The following is a 23,595-nucleotide window of genomic DNA, read 5'->3' as shown; positions in this document are numbered from 1 at the left end:
ATTATTTATTTAGAATAGAATATTATGTTTTATTAGGTGTAGTGATGTTTGAAATCTTAAAATATTATAATAATCATAAAATATTATAAAAAAAAATACTGAGTTTAAAATTATTGAACATATGTTGTTACTTATTAATTATTATTATGTGATTACTAAATAAATGGTTTTTGGACTAGGTACATTTTTTGTAGAGTAACATTAGATATTTGAATAACATTGTTTAAAATTGTTTTGTTCTATTCTATAACTTTTTTATATATCATGCTGCCAAGGTACAGCTCCAACTGAAGAAAAATAATCAGCAAATGTATTCCTCATATCATTTGCTGATCGTGTGCCACGGTCAGATGTAGTGTTTACATCCTCTAATCCATCAATAGACAGAGTATCTTGAAAATTTATTCCGTTTTTTTCGCGTACATAGTTGTGTAGAACGCAACATGCTTTTGTAATATCCACTGCTAATTCAGTTGTAACATTCATTGGCCGGTGAAAAATTCTCCATTTATTGGATAGTATACCGAACGCACATTCGACATACCTTCGCGCACGAGACAAGCGATAATTAAATATACGTTTATTTTTTGTTAAATTTCTGCCTCCATAAGGACGTAATACATGTTGGGAAAGACCAAATGCCTCATCTGCTACAAAAACATAATCTGCATTGATATTAGTATTCAATATTGGACAACTTTCAGGAATATTAAGTTCATTTTTTTGTAGCAGATTCCAAAACGTAGAATTTTTAAAAATTGTCGAATCTGAATCTTTTCCAAATGATCCTATGTCGACGTAAACAAATTTATAGTTAGAATCAACGATTGCTAGCAGGACAATTGAGAAATAATGTTTATAGTTGAAATGTTGACTTCCAGTTCCCGATGGCTTTATAATACGGATATGCTTCCCGTCTATCGCTCCTAAACAATGGGGGAAATTAGCACGTTGTTCAAACTTGGCTGCGGTATCTTTCCACATATCCTCGGTCATGGGTGGCATTTGAATATGAGCAAGTTCTTCCCATACTACATTACAAACTTCTCTAACAATATTTCCTATCGTTGAAGCTCCTAGTTTGAAAAAATAATGTAAATCTTGGAATGTACATCCGGTTCCTAGGTATCTAAATATAATAATAAATAATATAATATATGTAGTTATAAATAAAAAAAAGAATTTAAGTGGGTTATTATAAAACTGTATAATAATCATAAAAAATTAAACAAAAAAACTTTAAAATTGAATACAAGTTTTCTTATGAGTTGTTCTTATTGTAGTTAAAAAAAATCAAAAATCGTTTGTCACAATTTTTTTAATTTTTCTTAATTTTGTTTTTGTCTTTTTTTGGCACTATTGCAAACTACTGAGAATATATTATGTACAAAAAAAAACATCATTGTAATACGAATTCAAACAACTAATTATAATATATATTTATAAATAGGAGATAACATCGAGAAAAAGTGGAAACACATTAAAGATGCGTACTTTAGATCGATTAAAGAGAATAAACCGAAATCTGGAGATAGAGCGAAGAAAAAAAAATAAATATATCTACCATGACCAACTGGGATTTCTTATAAAAACTGTTCAACCTAGACCAACCACAAGCTCTTTAGAAATACAACCAGAATATTTTGATGAATCACAAATAATTGATTCTTCGGCTGAACCTCCTATGCAACATGTAGAATTGTGTTCTAATCGAACCAAAAAAAAAACTAAAAATGTTGAGGATAAATTCATGGAGTACTTGGAAGAAGCAACAAAACAAAAGAGCCAAAGTTAGAATGCGATTCAAGAAAAAGACGAACATGAGAAATTTTTTGATTCGTTGCTTTCTATTGTCAGACAATTTGATGATGATCAAAGTTTGATGTTTAGAGCAGAAGTTATCAACGTAGTACAAAAAATAAAAAATGGCTCCACCTACTCTTCGATTCAATATCAACAACCCCGACCAATGCAGCATTTTTATGAATCACCTCGTACCTACTACAACTATAACTTACCATCTAGCGCACCTTCTTTTAACTCATCTTCCTCATCCCCTCAAGTTTTTTACCAATCCGATACAATTACAGACGATCAAACATTTACAAATGGACCAAACATGAGTTAATTTAAATTTAAGGGTTGCATTTTAAAAATTTAACAGCTATTCATTATTTTTTTTCTATATACCTACATTTAAAATTTGTATTAAAAAAGTTTGTTTTATTATTATTTATTACTAGTACCAGAGAGTTCAATATTTATTTTGTTTTTAATATTTATTATATAATATTTCGTACACATTATACATACAAGATATATGTCCTATGTTTTACATTTGTTAAACAATTTTCTAAATGTTCTTATAATAAAATTATGAAAAATTATTAAATAAATTGTTATGCTTACCTTAATGTTACTGCCAATTTTTCAGCTGGAGAAATAGCCTTCCGCATATTTGTATCAATTTTTAAAAGTTTTTCTCCCAGGTATGTGGATAGTAGCTCATCAAATGCAGAAACGCTCATACGAAAAAAATTAAAAAACTTATCAGGATCTCTTCTAAGGCCTTCAAAAATTAAAGTAAACGCGCCTTCGGATGGACGAGAACTAACTAAAGGATGAACCCACATTTTCCTGTTGATTTTTTTCTTCTTTTTTATCAATAAACGGTAACCCAAAAACAAAATAATGTTTTCGTCTGCCATGGTTGACATGTCAGCACATACTGAAGAATTGTTGTTCATATCGCCAAGTTCAGAAATATTGTGCGGTAAAATGACGCCCGTGTGTTGTTCAATATTTTTACTGCGCGTATTATTTTTGTTTATGCCGTAAAATGTCGCGCGGTAAAATAACGCCCGTGTGTTGCCAGCCTAATCGTAATTTTATTTAACTCGTCGAGTCGTCGATAGCCGTCAGCCGAATATAGTTTTATTTTTGAAAAAATGAAACTAAATTCAATGAAGCAGAAAACCATTGCAGATTTCTTCAAAAAATAATAATCTTTTATATTAATAATAAAACTAACAATAAATAACTGTAATATGTATGTATCACCTAATTTACTGAAATAACTATAATATGTATGTATGTACAATAATAAAAAATAAAATTTTTTTCTTAACTCTCTATAATTTGAATTTGTTTTGCCCTCTCGTTATTTTGAACTACTCAACAATTTGAACTCTCGGTAATTCAAAGTTTTTCAACAGTCCCGTCAATTTCGAATTATCGAGAGTCGACTGTAATTTATATAATCGTGTATAAATTATTTTGTTGTACAATTTGAGATAAATTATACACTTGATTTTGTATGGTATGTTTTGACTTGTTATCTATAAATATACGAATAAAATCGCGGAAACGATAGTTACATATTTTATCATATTTCGTAAAACAAATTTATAGTCATTAAAAATGTTACTTGATTCTGATAAAATAAAAAAATGATATGATCATATTAATATATTATATGTCCAATATCTTTATCGACTTTATCCTTAAAAAAACGAATAAGAATAACTCTTTAATAAATATGATATATATTTATACTTAAATAGTTTAAATAAACTATTATAGTACCTAGGTACTTATACTGAATAGTATAGTAGGTACCGCGACATGGCATATTATAGATTAACATTATAATGAGAAGTGATTACTGGAGAGGGAGTGGCGAGTTAAGTCTGATCTGAAGAATAAAAATATTAGTAATTATGGCCATAGGCCATCTGCACTATACCGAGGCGACAGCATCGTGAATCATGATTATATTATTATTATTATTACATTTGACTTAGTGGAATTTGTGGAAAAGACAAAACAGTTGCGCAACAAAAAGTTGCTCGTGTGCGGCCGCAAGTCGTAACGCGATTAAGTTGACCGCATGCTGTAGGTATATAACACGGTCTTAGAAGATTTCTAAGACCGTGTATACAATAACAATATAAAACTTTCATGTTAATATTATGACACACTGTACCTAATCAATTTATCTATATTCTGTGTCAATAAAAGGCGATGTTTGTGTCTGCGTGTCACACTGTTACATAAGGTTTTTTTTTTTTTATTTCAATAAACAGAAACGTGTTATAATTTTTATTTGATATAAAATAGTTTCACTATAGATATAGTGAAGAAAATAACATGGCTTAAATATTAGACACTGCTGAAGAAAATTATTAATCTAAATTATTAACGTTCTTAAAAAATGTATTACTCCACAGTACTTGTATATTTTCTTTTATATTAGCAGCACACATTTTAATTTTTAATATATATTTTTTTTATACTATACATATATAATACATGGGCCATGTACTCATGTATTAATACTATATTTTATTTCATAATTGTAGTTTGTAATACTTGAGAGAAATGTCAATAATATGTACATTTTACCAACATACACTTAGTTCTTTTAATTATTTCAATACCATATTATTATAATTAGGTGGATTATTTATTTATATAGGTGCCTAAAAAGGCAGAATTTTTTTTTGTGTTTACAAGTTACAGTGGCACAGTAGTTAAATTCGGCATTGTAAGTATTAAATGATAAAAATTTTAATAATAAAAATAGTACGATATTACGTATTTTTTTATATAAATTGTCTTGCTATTTATTATTAATTATTTTTACTTGGTAATTTATTTTAAATATTCAATAAATAAGATTATATTTATATAATGTTTATAAATTACTGTTTTGGGTGAAAGGTTTATGTACCTAAGTGTTATAAATATAAACATAAAATATATTTTTATACGAAAATTTAAAATATTTTTAGATATTATTCTAATATTTATAGGTATATAAATATTTATATTATATTATATTTATTTAATTATAATAAGGCTGAGTGATTGACTTGAAGTATTAAGAAAATGATTTTATTAAATATATGAAGTTTGAGAGTGCTCTTTTAATGCATTTAATTTATCCTTTTATAGCATTTAATTTTATTGAATTATTTTTTTATCATCGTATATATAGATCTGTTATATTGGATTCTTTTTTAGAAGAAGTCTAAATTATGACTTATGAGGCATTTTGTAAATAACTATCTATCTTATAATTAATAATAATTTGTTTACCTAACTAGAATAGTTAGACTACCTAGAATTTTACCAGATGTGTTTTTAGTAGATGTATTTAAAGAAAATTTCAGTCGATGTAAATAACAAGTCCCTTTATTAAATAAGCTAATTTATAATGATAATAATAAGGTAATAAAAATAATCAAAATAAATGAAAATTCTTATAAATTTTGCAGTTATATAATTTTGTGATTTTTGTTTATGTGGTAAACATTCAGTTGAATATTAACAACACAGGCTTATAATGTTAACCTATAGGCTATAGCCTATGTTATATTTCAATAAAATAATGGGCATGATTTTAGGTCATTACACACCAATTAATAAAATTAAACGAGGCAATGTATATCGATTTATATAGTATTTGTAGTATCTCCTGGACAATTTTAATAACTTTAGATAAGAGGTATTTCCATGATGGTAGAGATTTATAAAATATTAGAACATTTTTGTAATAACTCACTATTAATGTATATTAATGACAATTTTAGTTCAAAAGACCTAAAGTTTTGAGAAAATAAAAATAAATTTATGTTATCACATCATTCACTCTAAAAGTAGTTTTGAATTTAGCAGAAAAATATCTTTAAATTATACAGAACACTATTGAAAGAAAATGTTAGGTTATTTTTAATTGTACCTAGATAAAAACTTGAAAATATGAATTTTATAAAATTATAATTTTAATTTTTTAATTAAATTAGAGTTGAAAATGTGTAACGTACAATCACTACAATCTATAAATATTTTTCTATTGAATAAAAATTGTTTTTTTAGAATTCAAATTAGATAGGAGCTTAAACTAGGTAACGTAAAGTATATTTATAAAAATTACATTTGTTTTTGATATTTTGTAGATAATCTGCAATGTTTAGGAAGTAATCTATATGTTTTAGCATTACTAAAATTAAACAAAATGATACAGCATTGAAAAATGAACACTTTAAAAAGTTAGCATGTAAACACCGCTCTGATATATCCAATGGGTCACTGTAATGGATGTGCTAAATTTGAATTCAGTGATATATCATAATTATTATAATTTATAATCATAGTACCTATATAAAAATAAAAAAAACGACTTTAAGCGAAAACCGTTCATCATCCTACATCACTAAGTATGTTTCATTATATGTTTTTTGACATTTCTATTAAAGTGATTAGTTATATCATTAGTAATACAGTAATACAAATGGTTGAATTATTTTTTATCAAAAACATCACATTTGTAACTACAATTGTGAGTATAAAATATAATAATATATATAACAATTGTATGTCCTCAGTAGTGTCCTCACTCTTCGCTAATAATGTTTTTTAACTATAGCATAACAATGAATAGGTATCATTATTCAAAATTTAAATATATAATTTCCTACAAATTTAAACTTAAAATGGCTAAAAAGAACAATAATTATGAAAAACTTTGTGTTCAATTATCAATCCTTAGCTAGGTATAAAAATTGTTTATTTTATAAATTTTCAACTACAAAACAATTTACAAATTTTCGTTATTTTTAGGATGCAATTACACGCTGTGTTCCAATATATATACATATTGGTATTGACATCATAAATTTAAAATAAATAATAAATAAAACTGTACGTTTCTTCACTACTTTTCTGGAAAATATGAAAACGGTTTCTATATTTATTATTGTGTAATTGATTTGAGTGTTATTTTATATTGAATAGTTATTTAAATTATAATTTAAGCTGAAACTATAGTTTATAGTTAGTAGTATTTTAAATATACAAATTTAAATAAAAAAAAAAAAAAGAGATTTTATTTTAAGTATATAAATCCTTGTATTGTTTTCGAATAAATTAAACATATTTCTAACATGCAACACAAGTTAATATTTTTTTTTGTGAAATTGTCTTCCAAAAACTTACATTTTTATATTAAAAAACAAAGTAATGTAATATAATGAAGGTCAGTTCTGTAATATAATATAATATTTATAAGAATATTTTTTTTAAAACTTCATTAGTTAATAGGTTTTATAAATAACAAAAATGTTTTATTTGATATTAATTGTTGTTTACATTTTTTTAATTTTTTTTTGCTAAAATGATTAAAATAATAATAAATAAAAATTTAAATGCATTATTATTTATCAAATATAATTCTACAATATATGTATAGATATACGCCGAAACACAATACTTATTTAACCTGTATATAATTGTAAATAAATAATAACAAACAAAAAACACATTAATCGTATAACAAATTTAAATTGCATAAACATGACTTAATGCTAATACATGATTTAAAGGAGGTCAAAAGTTAATCCTAAGTTTAACCTTAGCCATGTGGTTATAAATTATAGTATTATAAAGATATATCTACAACCATGATTTCGAACTAAGAGGCTACACATCTGGAAATTGTTTTAAGAAAACCACTTAGCCTGAAAGAGAATCTCTTATACTTTAAGTCATACCTAGTGAATTGAAAAATGCATTATCGATGGCAGAGTAAACAAGGGCACTTGACAGTTGACATATATTCTGTGCATTGCGCAAGAAAAAAATAGTTAGGTACAAACATTTTGACCATAGGTAATATTTGGAATAATTTGATATAATATCATTGGTTGCAAAGTAATAAATAATGTTTTTACAACTAATTGCAGTATCCACAGTTGACTGTTGGTGCATATATCGTGTTTACTAAAAACATAAATAAGCATTAAACAATAATTTTTAACAACGAATTTAATGACAGTATATATAATTAAATAAATTTATTATAACAAATTAGCGTTCAGTAAAAATCCAAATTATTCACGTCTAAAAAGTTGAATCTCGACACTAAGAAAAGACTCATTCAAATATAAGTCTGGAGTATAGCACTATACGATTGTAAACATGGATTATAAATGAAATTTAAAGAAAAGCATTAAAATCATTTGATATGTGGCCCTGGAGTCTGGAGACAAATGCAAAAAATAAGCTGGATAGAAAGAAAAAGTAACCAAGATGTACTGGAAATAGTTGGAGAGGAACGTTTATTAATGTATTTGATTATTAACAGAAGATCGAAAATGGTAGGACACATATTAAGACATCCAGAAGAACTGCTCGGTACAATGGCCAAAGGGAAAATACCACCTAGGCAACCTCGTAATACTTTTATTAGACAAATCAAAAAAGATGCAGGAGTTGGAAGCTCTAGGGCACTAAAAGAAACAGCAAGTGACCGGGCAGAATGGAGAAGGAGAGTTGCAAACCAACCTATGGATTGAAATAAAAAAAGAATAACAAGAAGTATAAGAGTAACTACTAACTAATAGGTACCCTATGTGTAATTTCTGAATTTTTGCATCTTATTTATTGAAAATCGAGTACTTGTGAGGCATAGACTGAAATTGATTAATTTTATTTTTTAATACTACTGTGTACGAAATTAATATATTGAAATAAAATCAAGTCATTGTACATTAACTGCAATAACATAATAATATGTAAATATGTGATTAACTAAAATTAATCATTATTGAGCCCTGGAAGCTTTTGCACTAAAAAATCACCAAAGCCATATCCTTTACATTTTTTTTTATTATAGTTATTGCATATTAAAAACAATTAAAGCAATGTGAATATTAATATTTTAAAATAAACAATAAATTTGTTTATTAATTGTTTACTCGCTTATGTTTAAGAATAAAACTAAAACTGTTAAAATATGTATATAATAGCAAATAATATAAAATTGGGTATTTATTTTGTTTGTTATTGATACTTATTAGTTGATTGTAGTTTTAGTGATTCATTATTAATGCTAAAAAAACCAATTAATAAGGTTCTGACATACGACCAGTTATATAGCTATAAGTACCATGAAGTACCATGTAAAGATACCAATTTAAAATTTTAACTTTTCTTAAAATTGCCTATACCAAACTTCTTAAAAAAGCGTATAGTTGTATCTTAGATGTAAATAGCTTAGATTTTTACAATAATAGCCATTTAATCTAGTACAATTAAAAAGTTTAACATTTTTAACATTTAATTAGTTTTTAGCTAGTTAAAATGCCTTCTTGTATAATATATCTCTGACATCTTTGAATACATATGTTGTGTTTTTTGATACCTACATAAAACATATTGAACTTAATATTAATATATATTTATTATACTTAACATATTTACTTATATAGACTTAAAACTTAGTAGTATCTATGAGCTTTAAGCTATGGAATATTTGTCTTGTTTAAACATTTTAAACATGATAGTGTAGTTAGTATTAAAATCCACGGAATAACAGTAAAACAATTTACTCAGTAATGATTTAGATCATTTAAAATATTTCATTACCAAGTTCAAATGTAAATTAATTTAATTTTGTATATTATTTTATGAAACATTATCTATAAACAGATATACCTACAAATAAAAACGCGGAAGCGAAGATAGTTATATATGACTATTATATCATATTTCATAAAACAAATTTATAGTTACTAAAAATTTTAATTAATTTCGTCGAAATAAAAACGAGGTTTAAGATATTTCGATTTAAATTTATATTTATCTATTTTGTAAAGCTTACTCGAAATAGGTGTGTTTCTTGGCGAGTGGGGATAATTAAAACGCACATTAATACGGCTGCTACGCGTTGTCTTCATACAAAATACTTTTAGTGTTAGTTCATTAAGTCGTCGAGCACTGTCGAGAACACAGAAAATCATGCAGACTTCGGCGACGACTGCAGTGTTGAGTAAGTAACTTTAATTACTTTTAAAATATAATTAAAGTAACTTTATCCTTTACTCATATATAAAAAGAAAAATTGTATTTAGAGAAGAGTTAATTTAATACATATTATAGTGCAAGTACTAAATATATATCATTTATAACACGCATGTCAAACACGCGGCCCTCAGTTCATTTTTTTGGTGGTCCGTGTCACAATTATCTTGGATTCTTAGAGAATGGTTTATTTGGTATACATTATTATACTGTCTTATCTTCTGATAAGTTAACCTTTTTTAATTTAGTTATATCTGTTATGTTTGTAAACGTAAAGAATAAAATTGAAAAATTTGTATAAAATATTTATTTTTTTTTTTTTGTTAAATTTTTATGTACGGCCCGCATAGTAATTTATTCAATATATTTGGCCTACTTGATACTTTGAGTTAGACATGCCTGATTTAGAACATTAAAAACTGAAATCGTGACGAGTTAAAATTTAAGAAAGGAGAATAGTAGAAGTTATTGAGTACCTAAGCCACTATAATATATGTGTTGATTTTGATTTCAATGGTAGATATTATTGAACACGAAAAACGTATTAACGAAAGGCACTAGGCAGTCTGCTAGCCTAATAACTAGGGCTGGGATTTTGATGCAAAGGCATCTTTTTTTCCGGTGTTTTGAAACGTTGGTCCGTAAGTATAAAATGTGTTTTGGATGATACTGATTATTTTAAAGTAATTGTTTTTGCATTTTTTTACATAATTAACTTTAAATTACTTTTTTAGAGCATTTTTTGACGATATTTGCATTTTTATTAGTATATAGAGTATTGTTCACAATTTGTTCGTAAAATAAACGAAAATTGTTGCGATTAACAATAGACTTTCGGCAAACTTCCAACCGTACGAATAATAAATTATTTAGCACAAGTTATTGATGATAGCAATTTTTTTTTTTTAAATTATTATTTTAGAATGAATGATTAAGAAAACTGCAGAAGTATAACAGAACTAAACAAGTAACAAAAATTAATACTTTAAAAAAAAAAAAAAATACACTACTGTAGTATCATTACATTTTTTTCTAATTTTTAAGTTATAATAAATATAATTAAAATGCATTTTTTGAGTTTTTTAAGTAATTTTTGCATTTTTTTAAGGGCGTTTTTTAAAGATTTTTTAGGGCATTAAAATCCTAGCCTTACTTATGACTAAATATATCTTATGATATATTTATATTTCTATTAAAGTAATTTATTTTACTATTATTAATGCGGTAGATCACATACATTTTCGTTTTTAACTATTGCATTTGAAAGTCAATACGAATAATATTTTTGTATTATAACAAAATAACTAAAATTATTATTTTTTATTTAAATAAATAATTTCGTCCAAATTTAAACTTCAAGTAAAAAAAAAAATTGTCCACATATTATTTTAAAATATTTTGGTTTAAAAATTAACTGTTTATAAGTAAATGTAAACAATCTAAAATGTCTGTATAGTGAAAAAAAACTTTTAAAATTGAAAATGTTAAATGTGTATAAATATCCCAAAAAGAGTTAAATCATTAAAAGAATTATGGGTTAATTATGTGTATAGTAAATGATTAACTATGTAAACTATTTATGAAAATATTAAGTATCTACGTAGTTATTCGTTTTTGTCAGATTTGTCAAAAATTAGTTTTGTGTAAAAATATTAAAAATTAACCTTTTTCCTTATTTTTTTTTTCGTTTTTACTGATAGTTCTGAATAATGTCAAGAATTTTTAATTTTTATCTGCTTTATGCACAAACTAGATTCAATTTTCTATCTCAAATCACGCTCAAAGTTAATTATTGACACATTATTTGTCTACTATATACATTTCGTGTATACATATATAAATAATACACACACCATAATATTATCGTATTATAATACATTCACTCTGTTCAAAATCTAAAAATTATACATTTACCAATTCATTATCATCACAAAAAAAGCAACATATTGTTTCACCAATTATATAGGTGTAGCATATAACAGTTATTATGAACTTAGTTTGTTAACATTCACAATAATAATTTGTTAGTGTGTTGATATGCGCGAAAATTTAAAGCGTGCCACATGGTTATAAAGGTTAAAAAAAACCATTGCTCTAAACGTTGAAAAAAGTGTTGAAAATATTCATTTGCAACAATGATATTCTACAATATGCGTATTAATTATTTAAGCTAGTTACTCACGATACTAATTACAGTAGATAATTGATGCTTGGTATTAACGGTGAAAATGTTCAATATTGTAAGACACGAATCGCGTGCAGACCAGCAGCTTTTTGTTTTGAATTTTCATAGGACCGTTAAATCGTTCGTGAAAATTTCAACACGTCTATCGTATTATTTAACTGCTAGAATTGCTTGATACGAAGTCTAACTTCTCGTAATTTCAGACGCAGTTCAAATAAAACGTTATAAATTTATTATACATATATTATACAGACGTACCATCGACGCTTTTATGTTTGTAAACAGTCGATGGCTGCCGTGTTATCGTCACCGCGTCGTCTCGTGGCAATCCTTCACTACACGTCCACTCGAACGGCGGCAAAAAAAAAAATGAATAATTTATTCGTCTCTAGTTTAATTGTAAGTCCGCTACAAGTGCGGTTTCTGTACCGGACAGCACACGGTGACAATTCTGAACTCGCCTGAGCAAATGTGTGACAATATCACTTCTACGAGTCTACGAAGTACTGCCACGCCCCAGAATTTGATGACCACTTAAATTATTCTTCTTTTCGCATCATCATTCATTAATATAAACGTAACATATATATTATAATTAAGGCTGGAATTAAAAATACAAAAATTACTTAAAAACCTCAAAAAATGCATTTAAATTATATTTATTATAGATTAAAAATTGGAATAAATATTTAAAATGATATTATACAATAGTGTACTTTTTTTAAATATTATTGTTCGTTGTTACTTGTTTAGTTTTGTTATACTTCTGTTTTCTTAATCATTCATTCTAAAATAATGATTTTAAAAAAAGAAGTGTTATCGACGATAACTAGTGCTATGTAATTTATTATTCGTATCGTCAACAGTTTGCTGAAAATTTCTCGTTAATAGTAACAATTTTTATTCATTTTATGAACAAATTATGAAAATTGCTCTAAAAACTAAGGAAATGCACTAAAATCGTTAAAAAATACCTTAAGAATGCAAAAAAAAATTCCTTTAAAATAAGAAGTATCACCCAAAACACATTTTATGCTTACGAGCCAATGTTTCAAAACATCTGAAAAAAGATGCTCTAATTATAATATGTATGTATAAACACGCAAGACGCGTCTTTATTAATATTATTCCATGTGTATATGTTTATATGAATGCTTTCGAACTAATTTATTTTAAATAAGAAAAAAAATACAATGCAATTCAATTAATTTATTCAGCAAATTTCTTTGCAGACCGATGATGGCACACATATAAAAATATAATTAACACTATTCGTTATTACTAAACTATAGAATAGTGGTTCTTGACAGTCAATATAATACAGTTATTTAATCCTAAATCTATTCACAATTTTTTTAGACCAATTAAATATAGCGTTAAGCATCATTGCGACAATATCGAAATAGGGATTAAAACCCGATAAATTAAGCCTTTAAGTCTATATTATTATGCTTAATAATTTAAACTGGATAAGCAATGTGAAATACCTATAACTTTAAAGTATACGATTCATAGTGTGTGTGTGTCTATATAATATATTGTATAGTATATATATATCATATATGTGTGAGTGTGTATGTGTATATAATGTAATATAAAAATAGTATAAGTATGCCGGTCCTGGCGCAATACCTTTAATTTCATAAAAAGATCAGAAAAATAAAATTACGAAGATAATATATGGAAAACATCTTAAATTAAAATAATTACAAAAAATTACAAACATAAAAAATTTAAATGTAGTTGCAACAATTAATAAGCCTTGATTTAGAGCTAAATATATATATTGAATATTTTAAAATATAAAAATAAAGTTTATTTTTAAATAGATAAAATAAAAATTAAAAATTAACTTAATATAATGGTAATCAATTTACTATTACGACTTTTTCTAAACAAAATATAACGAAGGAAAAGAAAAATTATACATTAACAAATCTGGTTTCTGCTTTACGCAGGAATATTTTTAATTAATATTACAGAAATAGTGAAAAATCTTTGGATTAGTTAACATAATTGTGCTTCATTTATATAAATTTCGGATAAATTGTTTAGATTATAGAAATGATTTTCACCACGTGAATAATAAGTGTAATAAATTAAATATTGATTTTAAATTTTCAAATTTTTTGTTTAAATGTACTAAGGTTTAATTAATTATTAAAATTTAAAAAAAGGTACTTTTTTAATTAATTGTTAAATTGATATAATAATAGTTAATTTTGAATAAAAAATATTAATTTAAATTGTATTTAAATATTTTGGAGATTATTTTATTTTATTACGAACTATTTACAGAGGAATTTTGTATTAGTTATTCAAATCTTTGTTGGAAAAAAAAATGAACAGTTTGTAAATACTTAATAACAAAATAATTTGCAAGTTTTCGCGAATTCGACAAACTCTGTTAACATTCGAATTCAAATGCTTAAAAAAAAAATCATATCAATATTTCTTATATTCAATGTGTTTAAATATAGTGTTTCACTTTTTGACCAGGTGAATTTTTTTATCGATATTTGTAGAAAAAAAAAGTTTAAAATGTGTAATGTTCAAAAGTAGCTTAAGAGAGCCAAAATATTTTTAAAATTATATCATATATATTATATAATGTATATATTGTATATACAATATAGTAAATACTTGAGTATTGAATAATATGAATATTTTGATCAAAGTTTCATATATTTACGGTTATTTTTTATTTTATTTTTTGAGTTACAACAAATATAAAATGCTATACAGTTATACATGGAGTATACCTCATATATAATAAATGTGTTAAATTTTAAATTTTTGATAAATAGTTACATACGAAAATTGAATCTAAATTAGCATATATTCATATAAACATAATATTATTATTAATCATTGTAATACTACACTTTATTTTATTATTAGGATGATACGATATAAACTATAAACTGGTAATGGCATAAAAATAACTTCAAGGTTTTGAAAATGTCATTGTGTAAGTAAATAAAATGTAATAATATACGTAAAAGTTTTAAATCTTCAAGCAAAATTCAAAATAATTAAAATCAATATTCTTTGTTTAAATATAATTTTTTTTTTCATATGAATTTAAAATGTGCACAAAAATAAATTGTTTTCATACATATTTTTTAGATTTGTTGGTTCTAATATAAACTATTTATGAAGACAAGTTATGATGAACTGTTTGTGTTTCACGGTTGTGGTCAATGTGCTGACTTACAAAAAGCTGCAGTGTACAGCAATTGAAATTAAGCATAAGCAATTTCAACGATCGTAAAATCAATGAGGTGAACGTCGTTTGTGAGAATGTCATCGTAGACTACATTCCAGAGTGTCAAGCTAAGGATACCTAAGTTATACCACAGGTGACTGGTCTCGAAGCCTTTCTTATTTCATGGATAGTGAACTTCGGGCTCGGGTTGGACCTTGTAAACGCCAGTTCACCCGAGTCCGGATCAAAGTCGTCGAAGATATTGTTGTCAATCTAGGAGCGTGCGTCATTCCAGTTTGTAGGCGGCACTACAAGGAAGGGGTGGTCAACTATGAAACTTCATTTTTATTAAACGTAATCTTGGGAAATCCGTCCTCGACCATTTTCACTGATAAGTGGTAGGACTTTCTCTAACGATCAGTGTCGATCTAAGTACACAATTCTTTCCATTCTCTTTCCACTCTTTTCATTTCTTGATCTAGACTTTCAGTGCTTTTATAGCTGTAGAATAATCTGTACATTTAAGTCTACTAAAGTCAATGGAATGCTAAACAATTTTAATCGCTATTTTTAAAACTTCAGGTCATATCCGAACGGTGGTCGAATTAATACCTACACCTTACGGTCTCGGCTCCCCGTGATATTTTCGTTGACAAAAAGTTACGTTGGGACTATTAACGAAACAACTTTCTTTAACGAAAATGTAGATTTATTGGAAAAAAAACTATCTATTGTGTATTAAATCTCGTAATCGATTTACAAAACACGGACAAATATTAATATTGTACTAAATAAGCATCCGGAACATATTATATAGTAATCGATCTTTTTTCGATCATAACATCCTGTTCATAGTGTCGATAGGTATATGTGTATGATGGTTGAGTAAATGTAAATGTAACCACTAATCACCCTAGATTTTGTCCAGCATTTCATAGTCAACATCCTCGTGCCGCAGATCAATTGTCACCGATTCTTTTCATTTGTTGGCGCTGAAGTAAGAAGACTCTCTCCCGGTAGAACTCTCTTAGTATCTTGACATTTCAATATATCAGAACGTTTAATTCCAACTGGAATTATGAATACCCGTTCGTATACGTATTTTCAACAACGTCTTATTGTGGTTTGGTTAGACCGTGGAAAAACGACGACGTCATTTTTGGTTCATTACTGATTATAATCTTGTTCAAGTGACTTTACAACGTGACTAAGACGTGTCGTCAGTTGCATCGTTGTATGGTTATGAGTAGGTACCACTTGCATCGCTTTTTACGCAACGAGCCGTCTATTTATGACTAGTATGTATGTAGTAACGCCATCGTTCCTCGCGACGATTGTATGTCGACTGTCGGCAATCGATAGACTTTTGATCACTGCGGATAATTCCCACTATGCCGCCGTTGACATTATCTGTAATGGACACCGCCAGTAATCACATGCAATCTCCCGAACGCAAGTCGTATAAAAAATAAAAATGTTTTGAGAATTTTTTTCAAAAACGTTGATGTTTTCAAAAAATAATGAATGTCTTACAAAATATAAGACATTTTCATTCTTCATTAAATGTATCACATTTAAACTATTTTTGGTAAACGTATGACGTATTAAATGTGGGTAATTCAAGGAGTATATTATTTGCAATAGTATATATGAGTTAGGAGAGTGAGTCAAAACTACACTTAATCGAATAATAATGTTATAGATGCGTGCAAAATGATATAATCTGATTGCATACGACTTACCTTTATGAGAACACGATTGCGTATGTTGATTGTATAAAAATGGAAACCCGTAAAAATATGATTGCGTACGAAACATTGTCAAATTTCTAATTATAAAATTTTCAAGAGTGCACTATAAGTTTTGAAAACTAAAAAATAAATAATTATTAGAGTTTTGAACTCAATTAAAATATCACAAAAAATTGAAATAAATATTTTTCTCGATAAATAGACTCAAATTTAAATAAGTGCATTATAGTATTTTTATAAATTTTATATTTATCATACATCTTAATAGAATATTGATCGCGTTTTAAATCAGCTGCTGTAATAGAACTGTATTTCTATTGATATTTTTGAAATTATACATATATTATTTTCGTCATAGTTTTGACTTGGTTTCCCTTTAATAATGATAAAACCACATGACGTGTTGATAAATGTGCACTATGAAATTATTTATTTAGCAAATAAGCTTATAAGTACTCGAGTTATAGATACCTATATATAATATATGGCTATACTATACGATTTTCCGACGTGGCAACGTTACGCCAAAACAGCACGCGGAATCACATATGATAAAAATACCACTGACAAGCAGCGTATACACAATCATATTTCACTCGACTGGCTTACCCGGATCTCAGTTAATAATATTATTATCCCAATGGACCGGAACGCTATGGTGTATTGGAACGCCAAGATACTGGGTGACTTGTACCGGAAGTGAGTTTTTGTACTTCAGCGCCAACAAATGGATAGAAGCGGCGACGGGGCTCTACGTGGCACGTGACGTGGGGAGGAGCACGGCTATCGATTATGACGTGTTGGACGAAATCTAAAATGATTAGTGATTAATTTTACTCATATTTCGCCACTATGAACGGGACGTGACGACCAAAAGGACTGCAATGCTCATGGCGTTTAAAACACAGACGGCCTCGTTCTGTCCAACGCTAATATGCTGTTCCGTATTCTGTAAACCGAATTGCCGATCCAGTGATTATTAACACGTAACAGCTGATTTTTTTCACCATTACGTCTATATTTTTACCAAAGAAATTCGTTTCGTTGGTTGCCTCAATGTAACTTTTCGTCAGTGGCAATATCATTGGTAGCTAAAAGACTGTGTGCAGTAAACAACACGGCCACCGTTCGAGATATGATCTTAGGTCTTAAAAACCGATTAAAATTGCGAAGCGTTCCATTGATTTAGTATATACCTCAGATTGAGCACTCTGCGGCTATAAAAGCGCCGAGATTCGTGATCGAACGAGGAGGGATTAAAAGAATTATTCTTAATATTTATTTAGATGCAATAATACTGCTTTCGTAGAATTGCAAATTTCTGGTTTCTAAACCCGAAATGCTAACGTGATAGGTACCTATATAGTATTCACTCGGCGATTATTCAGGCAACCGCTTAGATTGAAATCGTACAACAAGCAAACCGTACAGCCGTACAGGGATGTACGGCTCGTCCTTGGTGATATTCTTAATATTCTTATAGTGATCATAATGCGATACAAACATGTTTTCCAATAAGTTATAAAAATCTATTAAAAATCCCTACATCCCCCGCAATGTAAACCACATTCAAAACATTATTGTTATATAAAAAAAGAAAAATAATATTATATTTTATTGACACAAATCTCCCTAATTAGCGTATAATTTCTTTACAACTAATAGTATTGTAATCTTTTGTTTATACTTATACCCATGTTTGCATGCTAACCCATTTAATTTGTTATACGTACATGGTACTTTTGTAATAAATATCCACGTATTTATTAGATACTTTATTTTATTATTATTTAATTATCATATTGTGTAGTTGTAATTTTTATACCTAAAAAATGATTAAAACCCTTTCCTGTAAAATCTTTTAAAGGTATCTTATTTTATATGAATTAAATCAGGCTTAAATGTCACATACTATATTATATTTATTAATATAGTAATTCCTTCATACAATTTGTGGAAATCTTTATTATTATTTTTATTTGTTGGACCAGATGGATCATAAATCATATCATTATATGCCTATACATTTATTATCTAATATAATCTTACTTTATTATTTACTGATTGTTACCAGCAATACACCAATATTACCATTATATGAGTTTTCGTTTTATTTTGCCACATATTCCAGTGTCATTAGTTTTTAAACACACACACACATTCATCTTTAGTTATTACTTATTACTCATATGATCCTAATACCGAATTTTCTGATTTAAGTCACCCTCTTACATTACAACATCTATATAGGTATATCTGCAGTTTAATCTGACCTGTCGCCAACTACAATAGGTTCGGATATGATTTATTGAAGGTATTACGTTTATAATAAATCGTTTTCGTCCTGTTGACGTACAACACTGTGTTAAAGTATTTGTGAACTACATACAGCATCTGAATGATCGTATTACTGAAAAGATACATGTTACGCATATGTTCCTAGTATCAAATTTCGCGATTTAAGTCACCCTCTTAAATAATAACATCTACACAGGTATATCCGCAATAAAATGTGACCAACCGTCAACTACAATAAGTACGAATATGATTTATTGAAGGTACTAAGTTTATAAGAAATCGTATTCATCCCATTCACCATTTACGTACAAAAGTATTTGTGAACTATATACAGCATCTGAATGATCGTCTTACTGTGAAAATATGCATGTTAAGCATGTGTTCCTAGTATCAAATTTTGCGATTTAAGTCACCCTCTTAAATAAAAACATATATATAGGTATAATTCTACTTGACCGATTCAATCTGACCGTACGACCACTACAATAGGTTTGGAAACGATTGTTAGAAGGTATTGTGTTTATAAGAAATCGTATTCATCCTATTCACAATTCACGTACAAAAGTATTTGTGAATTATATACAGCATCTGAATGATCATCTTACTGAAAAGAGGCATGTTACGCATATGTTCCTAGTATCAAATTTTGCGATTTAAGTCACCCTCTTAAATAAAAACATCTATATAGGTATAATTCTACTTGACCGATTCAATCTGACCGTACGACCACTACAATAGGTTCGGAAACGATTGTTAGAAGGTATTGTGTTTATAAGAAATCGTATTCATCCTATTCACCATTCACGTATAAAAGTATTTGTGAATTATATACAGCATCTGAATGATCATCTTACTGAAAAGATGCATGCTACGCATATGTTCCTAGTATCAAATTTTGCGATTTTAGTCACCCTCTTAAATATTAACATCTACATAGGTATATCCTCTGTGTAATGTGACCGGCCGCCCACTACAATAGGTTCAAAAATGATTCACGGATGGTATTGAAAGTATTCATCCTGTTCATATACAATTCTGAGTTAAAGTATTTGTGAACTAAATTCAGCATCGGAATGAACATTTTACCGACAAGGTACATGCCAGTCTTTACTGCGTAGATCGTTAAATTTGGGTGATCTACCATCTCTGACTGAGTTTAGGGGATGTGCTCAGCGTATTAAGGTGACAACTAGACTCGAGAATAATTTTTATTTTCTTCCGGTCAGAACAGTTGTGTTTTTGCACGTCGAATATCCGCAAGAATGTTCGTCGGTATGATACCCACTTACCTTATATTTGTAGTTTTCATAGATAATCATTCGATCAACCACCAACATTGAAAATTTATAATTTGGTTTTTCCAATCTGGAAAAACCATTCCCGCATTAATAGCAGACAAATAATCTGATTGAAAAAACAAGATCGTCATTACAGGGCGAAGCAGTAACAGAAACGGTAAGAGCAGTTTAAGTAGGTGAGATCTGACAAATAGCAGGGACGCAGGGTTAACAGTAGGGCTCTCGTGATTACAAAATTAGCAGATAATAAAATAAACGTCTTGAAACAAATACTCAGGCAACTAAAACAACGCAATTACAACATAATATGAGAGTTTACTGCTGATAGTCGTGAGGTGAGACCGTTATAAAATAAATATATTAATATTAATTTTTTTAGCAATCTATTTTACTTAGTAATATGATATAAATTAAAGTTAATAGGCGATAGCATAAACTATTTTGAAAATGTCACGGTGTAGCCGTGTAGGTATATAAAATATAAAAAAAAAATTAAGATTTCTATCCCCATGAAAAGTAATACAACCATGAAATACAACCTACCGTACCAACCTACAACGTAACCCTTACAAACAGCTAATGGCCCTAGTTGCCGGGCTTAAGTTCAATAAAAAAAAAAAAAAAATAAATAATCAAATTGTTATTCTTAGAACAGACATGGAGTATTGATCAAATTTTAATTTTAGATGTTTATAAAAAATAAAAAAATTTATGTTTATATCTATATATTTTAAATTTTTTATTGGTTCCAGTATAAATTTTAAATCGCTTAAATATGAAGAACCTTGTGATAATTATATCATATTATAATTTATGAGGTGGTAGAAATCTAGTTGATACTTTGGACGTCAAAAACAAAAAGCTCCTTAACTTTTTTAAATAACCAGGAAAAATTTACAAAAATTTTATTACACAATATCATTTTTTGACTAAATATTTTTTTGGTTTAATTGAAAAACAAATTATTTTAGATTCTTAGAACGTTTACTAAATTCAATTTTTTCCGATGAACAGATTGGTGTTATTTTTCATTAAGCACTATTGGAATTAATAATAAATATGCTTTTATGAACGAAAAAATATTGGAAATATGATTGACAGACAATTGAACAACCTCATTAGATAGTTCATGTCTTGCTTGGTCTATATCACTGAGAGAAAAAAAGAAAATATTTTATATTGGTGTATTACTGTTTTTCAAATCATTTAAAGATCAATTAACTAATACTTTTATAATTTGGTATAAAAAATATAATATATTTAATACATTATTTAATGTAAAAATAAATAAAAGTTTTATTTTTGTAATAATTATTAACAATTTGTCTAGTTGTAACATTTACGCAGTATATATAATCAATTGGGTACTTTAAAATTAGATATTTAATATTTTTCTGATGTATCAATTTATCAATATAAAATATAATTGAACTTGTTTTTAAAATCATGAGGAATGAGAGATGACTGATAAACATCATAATATACCAATCTTTAATCTCTTATATATACGAGGATTGATTTCATAAGATATCTCCAAACAATTAATTGTACTAATATATAAATATATTTGTTAATTTGTAGTTTATTAATGCTCATTTTAAATTAATTTGTAGTTCATTTCAAAATAGAATGTTAAAGAACTTTTTTGCATTGTAATTAAATATTAGATTTTTAGATCAAAATCTTCAAATAACTTAGTTTAATCATTTAAATAAAATAAATTTATGTTTAGTGAGGAACAACTTAACAAATGTTTAATACAATTTTAAAATATTCACTCATGCCATCTGGAAAAGGAAAAGTTAACTTATTAACTTTAAATAATAAAAAAAAAAAAACAAAACAAATTTTCAAAATCAAATTTAGTGTATTAAAATCAAAGACAAAGTAAACTAAATCAAAATCAGCTTGTGTTTAACATGAACAGCAGTCGATAAATCCTTAAAACTATCACATTACTTATCTACTGAAGCAAATAAGATTTATATTCTTTATAATATGTAAAAATCCCTAAGTCATTTTTTTTTAATATAATTATTTAGAATGAAATAACATTAGTTTAATGTTATTAATGACCAATCACTTAAAAAACAATCGACTTTAATATACAATATAAAATGGGATGTGGGTCAAAAATAAAATCAATTAAAACAAAATCTCACTACAAATTAACATATTAACAGTGAAAACTAAAAATAAATTTAAATTAAACAATGTCATACTATTTAATAAAAATACTCTGTTATGAGTAAATAAAATGGATATAAAATAAAGCTGTTATAAAAGAAATTCTGTGCAAGAGCAAATTAAATTAAATGTTTGACTCTTAATATTGTTCAATTTAAATTTAATAACATAAAGATTTATTTTAGTTTAAATTTATGTAGTTCAACACTTTGTTGCACTTACGATTTTATACAAATTCAATTAATAAAATAACAATACATATTGGAAAGACGAAGGATTCTTCTTTAAATAATTATAATTTATATTATAAATACATTAAGTCTTTTTCATGAACAATACATTATTTTCTCAAAATGTTGCATTTTAAAATTATATTTATACAATTGGTTACTTAATTTTTAACTTTTCAATAAACATTTTCATGTATTCAATTTCTTTGGTAATTTTCAAAACAAAATAGTATATATAAATAAATAATAAACAAAAACAATTATCTATTATAATAGTACACTATTATCTTTACAAACAGATTTACAAATTAAACAAAACAATGTTTAAGTTAATTACAAAGTTTTACACTTTATATTACTAATCCTATATACATCATTGAAAATAACTCTTCTTTTGAGTTTTCAAAAAAGAAAATATATATATTATATTATGTGTATTATTCAATTCTTGAATAATACATTTGACTGAATTTCTATTTGAATAGTATATATTTATTTGTCATAAATATAACAAACATTTGTACATTTTTTGATAATAATTTAAGTACATTATCTGGGAAGCAAATATATTTGT

At 26.8% G+C, this 23,595-nt stretch overlaps 1 protein-coding gene across 1 annotated transcript; it reads right to left on the bottom strand.

Annotated features, from left to right (window-relative positions):
• Positions 1-255: 255 nt before the first annotated feature.
• Positions 256-996, bottom strand: LOC112594846 (protein ALP1-like). Its single transcript, XM_025339858.1, has one exon. The coding sequence runs from the start codon at positions 994-996 to the stop codon at positions 256-258; it is 741 nt and encodes a 246-aa protein (XP_025195643.1).
• Between the last annotated feature and the right edge of the window lie 22,599 nt (positions 997-23,595).

The sequence above is a fragment of the Melanaphis sacchari genome, unplaced genomic scaffold (genome assembly GCF_002803265.2).
Source record: "Melanaphis sacchari strain LSU unplaced genomic scaffold, SCAv2.0 Contig241_pilon_pilon, whole genome shotgun sequence".
Taxonomy (NCBI): domain Eukaryota; kingdom Metazoa; phylum Arthropoda; class Insecta; order Hemiptera; family Aphididae; genus Melanaphis; species Melanaphis sacchari.
Note: the sequence above shows the minus strand (reverse complement) of the source record. Positions and strands in the feature narration are given on the sequence as shown.